The sequence below is a fragment of the Octopus bimaculoides genome, chromosome 12 (genome assembly GCF_046866305.1).
Source record: "Octopus bimaculoides isolate indiv1 chromosome 12, ASM4686630v1, whole genome shotgun sequence".
Taxonomy (NCBI): domain Eukaryota; kingdom Metazoa; phylum Mollusca; class Cephalopoda; order Octopoda; family Octopodidae; genus Octopus; species Octopus bimaculoides.
In genome coordinates, this window is record NC_142939.1 from 64,684,491 (window position 1) to 64,695,886 (window position 11,396).

The 11,396-nt window shown below is 38.7% G+C and overlaps 1 protein-coding gene across 1 annotated transcript in view; it reads left to right on the plus strand.

Annotated features, from left to right (window-relative positions):
• Positions 1-11,396, plus strand: part of LOC106881025 (metabotropic glutamate receptor 3) — a 77,318-nt gene that overhangs the window by 22,661 nt on the left and 43,261 nt on the right. The window contains exon 2 of the mRNA XM_089361209.1: positions 2,363-2,817. Coding sequence (XP_089217335.1) covers positions 2,421-2,817 — 397 coding nt within the window. The 5' untranslated portion in view covers positions 2,363-2,420. The remainder of the gene's footprint in view (positions 1-2,362; positions 2,818-11,396) is intronic.

Genomic DNA, 11,396 nt, shown 5'->3' on the forward strand with positions numbered 1-11,396 from the left:
TCATTCACAGAGCCTGTGGTCATCAGCTTTGCATGACAACTTTTTTATTGTCTCCGGACGTAGTGTTGCATGCTTACCTTTCCATGTACGCCACCATCTCAGAAACAAAACAATGGAATTCCACAATTCATAGCGTGCTGCTATCTTTGAACAGTCAAGCGACCGGCCATCTGGAAAAATAAGAAATAAGACATTAAGAAAACAAGAAATCCTCATTAGTGCTGTCTGCTTAAAATATGTTTCCGTCATGACTTCAGTGATACTAAAAATTCTATAAGCAATTTCTAATGCCTAGTTGCTTTCCACCCACCCTGTACACTCTGAGTCGCTTGCACTTTCTTCATTGTTTTAGCTTGACAGGGCATCAAGTTCGGGTTCACTTTTACGCCAAGCTAATTTCTCTTTAATATCGACCTCCTCCCCGCTGTTGATTCTATCATTTGCCGTTTCTTAGATTTCCATCAACCTCTGTGGAGCCAACTTTTGCCTTTTAGACATCGTTCCCTGCTTTAGACACCACAGAACTTGAAAGCAAAGAAATATATATTTATTACATAGATTCATCCCCAAACCAAAAACAGCACTCATAATAATAATAATAATAATAATAATAATAATAATAATAATAATAATAATAATAACATTGATGATGATGATGATGATGATGATGATGATGATGATGATGATGATGATCATGATCATGATCATGATGGAGAGAAACTTGCGGGAGTGTAAACAGTTAATAAGGACATTAAAGATCTTGGGTGGAATACTGAATCATAAAACCTAATTATCTGGTGTTTTAAATAAAGCAGGGGTCATATTGACCCCATGGTACCAGTTAAGGATTAACATAATATATTGTGGTATTATTAATAGGTCTGTAAGGGTGGCACGGGAGACAAAATTCTGAGCAGTAATTAATTTCGTTGGTTAATGATCGAGTTCGAATCCTTTTATGCCACCGTTTGTCTACGAGAAATATTCATTATATTCAGTCCAATGGCCTGCAACTATTCGAACATATCGTTTGTGCGTATAAATACAAATTATGCAATAGAAATTTGTACAAAGTCAAGGAGTCGCCAACTGGCCATTGTACAGCAAAAGCTAAGAAACGTATTGGGCAGTGAAGACAACAGGTCTTTTCACTCAATGTGTGTGTGTCTGATTTTTGTGAATTGACAGTTAATGCTTTTAATACAAATGATATTTGACAGGCATAGCTGTGTGGTTAACAATTTCATTCAGTAACCACGTGATTTCGGGTTTGATCGTATTCACATAACCTCGAGTTGCCCAGTGCCTGTAAGTGCAATTTCATTGCCAGAAACTATGGAGTTCCATCATGCGGCGTGTGTGTGTGTGTGTGTGTGTGTGTGTGTGTGTGTGTGTGTGTGTGTGTGTGTGTGTGTGTGTGTGTGTGAGTGTGTGTGTTTGCATATATGAGTGAGGGGTATTGGCCTAGTGGTTAAGCAACGCTCCCTCACGATTGCAAGACTATGGTTTCGATTCTCGAACTAGATGATGCGTTATGTTCTTGAGCAGAAAACACTTCATTTCACGTTGTTTTACGATTATTTTGACATCTGACGTGTGGCACACCGTGCAGCTGTACACATGATATTGATTTTATATATATATATAGTAGGCGCAGGCGTCTTTTGTACAAAGAAGCTTGCTTCCCAATCACATGGTTCTATTCCGGATTAAGTCCCACTGCGTTATACCTTGGCTAATTGAGTGTCTTCTAATATAGCCTTGGGTCGACCAAAACCTTGTGAGTGAATTTAGTTAAACGGAAACTGAAAGAAACCCAGTGTGTGTGTGTGTGTTTGTGTGTGTGTGTGTGTGTGTGTGTATGTGTCTATGTCTGTGTTTATCCCATCTCCACCGCTTGACAATCGGTGGTGGTGTGTTTACGTCCCCGTAACTTAGCAGTTCGGCAAAACAGACTGATAGAATAAGTGCCGGGCTTTAAAAAATAAGTACTGGAGTCGATACATTCGACTAAAAATTCTGGTGCTGCTGCTGGTGGTGCTGGTGGTGCTGGTGGTGGTGGTGCTGGTGCTGGTGATGAGTATAATGGCAGAGTTAAATTACAAAAAAAAAACAAACGTAAAACCAAACGTTACTCGCCATATTGACATTTACTCAGAAAATGTAATTTTTCTAAATGACAGAATATGTTTCCTTCTTACCTTGATTTCTTTACTTCCTAAAATTTTTCCGTAATTTTACATAAGTTTCTGCAATCATGTATGCTTTGTGGTTAATCTTCATTCAATTTGTTTTTTCATTCGTTATTTTCATTCGTATATTTTCATTCATTGTTTTTATCTTTATCGATTTATATTTGCAGATATTGGAATCTGCACAAAGGCTTTTGTGCTTTTCTGATATATGAGAATATATACAGAATGAGGTATCCTAAATGGCGAAATGTCTTTCTACTTCTGGTGATTATGCTGGCCATTATTGCATCGTTGGTCAACGGAAGAAGGCGGAAGAACAGAAACAGGAAACGAAGCTCAAATTCAAGATATATGAGTGACTTTGCAGTCCGTAGGAACTTCGTTATTGTCTCGGGTGACATTTATTTTGGAGCGTTAATGCAAATTCACAATGGTGGAAGAAATGACATTTGCGGGAATTTATCTCATACGTCTATACTAGAACTTGAAGCTCTGCTATATACAGTAGAGATGATAAATATTCATACATCTTTACTGCCGGGCATCAAATTGGGGGTTTATGTACGGGACACGTGTGAAGACCCGGATCATGCTTTAAAACAAGCCTTAACCATTATGGAGGGTAAGTGATGTAACAATTTTATTTTTCTTCTAGATATAATTAATGAAAATATTGCTTCTTAATCTGTGTTTTCTAGGTATTATTAGTAAGAGAAAGGAAGGAGCGAGCTGGCAGAGTCGTTAGCACGCCGGGCAAAATGCTTACCAGCATTTCATCCGTTTTTACATTCTGAACTCAAATTCCGCCGAGGTCGATTTTGCCTTTCATTCATTCGAGCCCGATGAAATAAATCCCAGTCAAGTACTTCCCTTCCACTTATAATTGCAGGCTTAGAGTCAAAACTAGAAAGAATGATTAGTAAGACAAAACGAAAGGAGAAATCTTTTACAGATACCCTTGCAGATCGGCAAAAGTGACCGATAGAATAAGTACTAGGCTTACAAAGAATAATCCTGGAGCCGATTTGTTCGACTAGAGGCGGTGCCCTAGTATGGCTGCAGTCAAATGACTGAAACAAATAAAAAGAAAAAAAAATATGGTTCATATGTACAAAAAACAGAAGACTGAGACAGGTGAGGGAACAACACACAAGGTGTATTAATTTGACGCTTGAAGTCTACGCTCTTCGACAGAAAGGAATGAGGAAAGAAACGGACAGAGAAAAAAATTGTATCTGGATTAAGAGTTTCACACGTCAAATTGACTGGAAGGAGGTGATTAAATGGAAAGGGAGATAACAGTAACACGACTAAAGTGTGTGCGTAAACGCGTGTGTGTATGTGAGGATAGTATATGTAAGCGTATATGTGCATATGGGCGAGCGCGTGTGTATGTATGTGTGCGCAAGTATAAGTTTATGTAAGGGAGCATGTGTGTGTGAATGTGTTAGTAAACAAGTACGTTCGGTGTGTGGAGCGGTATGTGCGTATGTGCTCCATGTATTCATGTGTGCATATGTGTGGACATGTGTCTATGTGTGAGGCTATCAGATATGTGTGTGTGTGTGAGAGAGAGAGAGAGAGAGAGAGACTGTTGTGTGCGTGTATATTACGTGTTTATGCATAAATACTCTTTTCTACTCTAAGCACAAGGCCCGAAATTTTGGGGGAAGGGGCCAGTCGATTAGATCGACCCCAGAACACAACTAGCACTTAATTCATCGACCCCGTAAGGCTGAAAGACAAAGTCGACCTCGGCGTAAATTTGAACTCAGACGAAATACCGCTAAGCATTTCGCTAACGTTTCTGCCAGCTCGCCGCTTTTTTATGCGTAAATATTGTGTGTGTTTATGCGTAGGTGTGTATATATATGGGCGAGCGTGTATGTATGTGAGCTATTACCAGTTGGTGTGTGTGTATGGGGTTGTTGAATAAATTTTGTGTGTGTATGTATGCGTATGTGTGTATGAGTGTGTGTGTGTGTGTGTGTGTGTGTGTGTGGAGTTGATATGTGCGTAATATTGCGTTTGAGCATATGTATATGTGTGTAAGGGCGCATGTATGTGTATGTAACGCTATCTGACGTATGTACATATGTGTTGTGGGAGTGCATGGAGGTTTGAGGTGGAATAGGAGTGATGGGGGTAGGGTTGGGAGGTGCTGTGTGCTGGTGTGAGGGGAATTGGGAAGAAGCGTGCGTGAGTGCGTGTGCATGTGGTGTGAGTGTGTGTAGAGGTGTGTTGGTGCAGAGAAGGAGGGGCAATGGAAGGTAGGAAGTGTGTGCTGTGTGTAAATGTCTGTGTGAGGGGTGCTTTTGAGACACCTGAATTAAGTTCCCTCACCTGTATCTGCCTTTTGTCTTTTGTACATTTGAGCTATATATTACATATGCTCACGTGGTCACCCCACTTTGATCCTGCCTGACCTGAACTTCTTCCCTTCGACCTTAATCTCTCACACCTTTTGCTTGGACTTTTGGACCTGTGTTACCTCTCCTGAACCACTTTACCATCATTGCTGCCGGATAACCATTGGAACTTTACACTTCTCGGACTCCACCATCATGGATTTTACTGTACACTGTTGTTGATTAATTTATGTGTGTGTGTGTGTGTGTGTGTGTGTGTGTGTAGGCGCTGGAGTGGCTGTGTGGTAAGTAGCTTGCTTAGCAACTACATGGTTCTGGATTCAATCTCACTGCGTAGATTGACCAAAGCCTTGTGAGTGGATTCGGTAGATGAAAACTGGAAGAAGCCCGTCATATATATATATATATATATATATATATATATATATATATATATATATATATATATATATATATATATATACATATATATGGTGTATTTATGTTCTCGTAACTTAGCGGTTGGACCAAAGAGACCTATAGAATAAGTACTAGGCTTACAAAGAATAAGTCCTGGAGTCGATTACTTCGACTAACACCCTTTAAGGCGGTGTTCCAGCATGGCCGCAGTCAAATGACTGAGACAAGTAAAAGAATAAATATATATATATATGTATGTATGCATGTATGTATGTATGTATGCATGTATATGAGAGAGAGGTGTGTGTGTCTGTGTGCATATGTTTGTATGTACGTATGTATTTATGTATGTACGTATGTACGTACGAATATTGTCGTCAGCTCTTTCATGCGTCCGCGAATTTCAATTTCCTTCTGATTAAATGGTTCAGCCATGTTAAATGTCGTTGATAATTGAGAAAGAAGCAAAGAAAAGATGGCGGACGTCGTAGTTGTTGTTGTTGTTGTTGTTGTATAATGCGTCTTTTACGTTTTTCTTGGACATTTCTTTCGGTTTTTCATCTTTTCCTTGAAAATGTTTAGTTCTGCAGCTGATGGTATGATGCCAGCTGGAGTAGTTCTACGCTTCAATTTCCCACGTTTTCTTTCACATCTCTCCATTTTGAAGGCTGATTTTTAGCTCTTCTTTCTAATAATTAAGGTAGCGAGTTGACAGAGTCGCCACCACGTCGGGCGAAATGCTTAACAGTATTTCGTCCGCTTGTACGCTCTGAGGTCAAATTCCGACGAGGTGGACTTCGACTTTCATCCTTTCGGGGTCGATAAAATAAACACTAGTTGAGTGCTGAGATCGATATAATCGATTTAATACCTACCCCGAAATTGCTGGCCTTGTGCCAAAACTTGAAACCATTATTACTCCCACCTTCGCTAAGGTGGAGGTGTTTGTTAATTTGCTCAAGATATCTCAGGAACCGCGGATAAAACTTTCAGGGATGTTTGGCCTCTTTATCTACATTTCCTCTTTCACGGTTGGATTCGAGGTCTACTTTTCTTCCTATGTAGATGATACAGGCTTTAATCAATTTATTCGTTCCTGTTATATTATGTCTTAATTTCTTTCAGTATTTTATTCTGCTTCTGGGTCCATCCCCGGAACAAAATTCTGTGTACTTTCTTCATTCTATTTACCTTCATTCCCAGATTTTCCTCAATGATGTCTTCAGTCATTCCTCTGTCCCCATCGTTCAATCTTTCTATATTCTCAAAATTTAAACCAGTATAATTCTCCGGCACCTTCATTAAATACAGCCCCATCAGCTTTCTCTGTAGCCATTTCTATTTCACTCCCTCTGTTTGCGATCGTCACCCTCTTCTTAATCTCATCAAGATCTAATATTGTTGGCCAGCCTTTTTTCTTTAAGGTCAGAGAATCTCTGTTCCGTAATATCTGAGCTTTACGTCGCCATTTAAATGACATGCGTCATCTTTCTATATCTTTTTATGGACTTCCCTTCATCATCAACAGGTCTACTAAAAAAATAACATTCCCTGAGAGCTGTATTCATCGTCATAATCCATTTTTTTCTGGAGGCCGTATAATGATGACCAGGCTTGTAATACTCACCCACAAGGCTCCTGCCGGACGAAAATCCGTCACCTGTAGTTCCGTCCTTACGCCGTTGTTTATATTAATTCTTTTATCCATTACTCTCTTGCAGAGGAAAGTAGTGATTAGGGTGACACAGCCACCAGTCTTTTGGTCGAGACGCCACCCTTTCAAGGTCGTAAAAGTTTAGTACCAGTCGAGTACTGAGATCAAAATGTATCTATTAGGTCCATCCCCTCAAAATCTGCTGGAGTAGTAGTAGTAGTAGTAGTAGTCTTATTATAACCACGTGCTGTCAGAGCAGTACCTAATGCAGCTGCGTATGTCTTGGTTATGTACAATGTTTTGTTTTACATTTTTTTACGATATTGAATTACCCAACGTTATGTGTGTGCAGTACCTAGCAATACCATTTCTGTGTGGTATTTATATTTTATAAGTCCTGAGATTTTGATCATGTAATTACCTAATTCTCAAAGCAACTGTTATAATCGGGATTGTCTCTGTTTTCAGGCCCACACATTCGGATTATCTCCATTTCCAGAACTTTATATTTAGATAATTTCTCCATCACTTTTAGAGATACGTTGATATCTATTGAGACTAACACATTGATTGAGAGGCATTGCCTTTTGCGATTGTCTTTGACGACAATATCCGGTCAATTAGCCTTGATTTCACTTTTTGTATCAGTATATCTCACACAATGATCACCTTTTCATCGGAGACTTTTTCTGGTGTATGCCTACACAATCACATTTGTGTTAGTATTACGTAATTTTAACACAACTTCCAATGTAAGTGCCATATTTCTTATATCTATGGGTGTCTACTTTCTTGACTAAGGCTAAAGCATCCAGAGAAAATATGGTTCTTCCCCATCTCCACATATTCTGAAGTTACTGTTTTCTGCTTAACTGGCAGGGAAGTTTTGGTGCTGTGTTACAATCAAGAATCTTCCAGTTTCTGATTTGAGTCCTGTGCTTCTCAGTCGGTCTTTTCGTTTTACTCTAATTTTGGCAATGGAAAAGTTTTTACTCATCATTGTTTTGCCATGGAATTTTTGCCGTCCCAACTTTTAGTTTAGATTGTAACAGTTTCCCGATTATTGTTGTTATTTCATCATTTTTCTTCAGTTATCCTTTGAAGACAGAAAATACTGTGTTATACTAATGTTTTGGGACCGTGCTGCCACTAAAAGAAACCATCATCATCATCATCATCATCATCATCATCATCCTCCTCCTCCTCCTCCTCCTCATCATCATCATCATCATCATCGTCATCATCATCATTATTATTATTATTATTATTATTATTATTATTATTATTATTATTATTATTATTATTATTATTTTTATTATAGACGTCGCACAGTATACAATATCATGAGGTTGATTGAAGATATTGTGTCTACCGGGGGTTTGTACTGTTTGTACTGTTTGTCTGAGTTCGGTAACCACTGGTGGCTATGCTTCTGGTCTGCATCAGCTTGTTTGCAACGGGCCACATATTTGCCATGCAGAGGTTTTTGTTCCCACCTTTCAACCAATTGTTCAAACGCCTTTTTCTTTGCCGTTGATTTCACCTAACCCTAACCCTAAACTCACAAGCAATTTTTTTTGCTCTTCTTCGTGACAGAATGAAGCTTCTTACGTCTCTCGTGGTTTTCAACGAGTTTTAGTCTGTCGTTAGATGTTTCAAGATATTTGGCCAGTCCAGTTGTGATGGTTCTGTAAGAGATTTCAAATTGAATCAAGCCTCAACCTCCTTAGGCTCTGGGAAGGTAGAGACGATCTGTATCTGCCTTTAGGTGGTGCATCTTATTGCAAGTCAGAAGTTTACGGATTTTCCCGTCAATTTTCTTTATTTCGCTGATATTTCAGTTCAACACATTGAATCTATAAATAACAACCTGAACTGCTAAGGAATTTATGTCGAGCACTTTGTTACATGCACTTAACTCAGATTTCAGGGTTGCTCGAACTTCCCTGTGACATTCAGATCTTCTCTTTCATGCTTGTATGCTGAATGTCAGGGCCCTCATTTATTCCGGGGTATTTGTAAGTTTGTTCCTGCTCGTTAGCGCGTCGAACAAAATCTGAAGATATGCCGTTAAGCATATCTTCAGATATTTTACGTTCTGAGTTCAAATTCCACCAAAGTCGACTTTGCCTTTCATCCTTTCGGGGTCAATAAAATAAGTACCAGTCGATGTAATTGACTTACCCCTCCCCTAAAATTGCTTTACTGGCGCCTAAGTTAATAAATATTATTTATTATTATCATTATTAATGGTTTGTTTACACATGATTGCGTTGGTCCTCCAAGTGTGTTGAATTTTGTTTGAAACAAAGTCTGCTCTCGTTAAAATTTAGGAAAGGAAGAAAGAGAGAAAGAGAGAGAGAGTTTTGGTTGCTATTTCTTGTAGGCCATATCACTACGTAGAGGCTCCCACGCGCTGATCTGTAGAATTTTCTTCGTGTTGACAAATATCAGAAATCAAAACCAAAACAATAAGAAAAACGGGAAGACCGAGCCTATATATATATACATACATACAGACATATGTATATAGATAGATAGACAGATAGATAGATAGATAGATAGATAGATAGATAGATAGATAGATAGATAGATAGATAGATATATAGACATACATAAACATACACATACATATATAAGTATATATATATATACACACACACACAGATTCATGCATATATATATATATATCATTACATACATTTATATATATATGTGGTGCTATTAAGTTAGACATGACCTGGGCCTATACTGGCCGAAACCAATCAAAATTATATATATATATATATATATATATATATATATATATATATATATATATATACACTGATACATTTACATATATATATGTGTATAATATAGATATAAGTGTGTGTGCTTGTGTGTATTATATGTGCGTATAGATAAGTAGATACATCCATCCATCCATCCATCCATCCATACATACATACGTACGTACATACATATCAACAAACACTGTATTCAAAAGTAAAGACTAGAGAATGGGTGAGATGTACTGAAGTGGAAGACTCCCCTCCCCATCTCCCACGCCCGCCACGCCCTCCACGCCCTCGCGCCCTCACTCCTTCGTTCGTTCAGTTCGGTCGACGTAGAGAAAACCTGAAACATAATGTTTATTATTTGAGAAATTTTTGATTTTTGGTTTCTTTTTTCTCTCATTTTGAGAGGAATTGACCTGAATCCGAAAGATGTCGCTATAAGAGAGGGGAAAAAAGATTCAATTACCAAAATTTACCAGCAACGTTTAGTAGTAAGTCTTAGACTATTATAGTCAAAAGAACCGGCTGTCAAAACGCTGACTTCGCCAGAAGACAAGGAAGAAGACATTTTGGAAAATTCAAACATGGCAAATCTGAAAGCGGCAGTCTTAGTTGTATTCTTAGTATTCTGTGTTTGTGTGTGTGTGTATATGTTTCTGTGAGTGTGTGTGTACACTTGTATGAGTATGTTCTTGTGCTTATGTAGACGCACGATCGTGTAATCGCGGTTTCGATTCCTCGACCGGACGTTGCGTTGTGTTGTTCTTCAGCAAAACGTTTCGTTTCACGTCGCTCGGAGATCATTTTGACATCTGAAGCGTGGCACACTGTGTACCTGTACAAGCAATGTCGGTTTGATGGAGGGAGCGTGATCAAGTGCGGCACTAACACTTAAACAAATCATGTGTAGGTTTTTTTTTATCGTGCAAGAAAGGAGGAGGAGGAGGAGGAGGAGGAGGAGGAGGAGAAGAAGAAGAAGAAGAAGAAGAAGAAGAAGAAGAAGAAGAAGAAGAAGAAGAAGAAGAAGAAGAAGAAGAAGAAGAAGAAGAAGAAGGCGGTAGTGGTGGTGGTGGTTGTCGTCCTCGTCGTAGCGGCGTTGGCGGAGGCGGCAGAGGCGGCGGTGGTGGTGATGATGATGATGATAGAAAGAAAGAAAGAAAGAAAGAAAGAAAGAAAGAAAGAAGTAGGAGGGAATGACGGCAACAACGATGTGGTGTTGAATGCTTAAATTCGCTTCGCATCTATGAGATCTCAGGTTCGATCCTTGCGCGCAAATGTCATTTTTCTACAGCTTAAGGTCTATTCATACTTTGCGAGTAAAACTGGGGGAACGGAAACTGTACAGAAGCACTTCGAGTGGATTTTACTCGTAATTCAGAAAGGAACAGCCTTGTCATACAAGATCTCACATAGGTTCTGCTTCAGAACTACGTACCTGTGGAAATTATATGTTAATTCAAGAGCAGGTAATTCAGTTGGTCGAGCAATTGAATCCTCATCGTTGAACGACGGAGATCCACCGTCATTGTGCCTATTTTTGTGTTTGTTTTGTGCCAGTATTGTTATATTTGTTCTTTAATCCCAGATTTGTCCAGTGATCGTGTATTCTGTTGGTCAGTGATTTTCAACCTGGGTCGAGTCCATATGACCCTTAGGGGATTATGTGTCCCTTAAGGGGTTATATGTCCCTTAGGGGTCCATATAAGATTTTTTTTTTATGTCTGCAATAAATTGGTTATATTTCTTCAATACATTCAAAGAACATGTTATTGAACTAATGAAATGACATTTTGTAGAATCGTTACTGATTGTTGGGATTCTAATGTTTTTAATGCTGATGTTAGCTTAAGATATAGAAAAATTCTCTGTGGTTGTATGGTTTCGCTTTAACCTTATCGACTACGGAAATCAAATACATTTGCTCAAAATTTCATTAACCTTAACTGAGAAAGCGGTTTTATATAGCAATCTACTTTTTGTTCAGGAAATTCACGCTTAA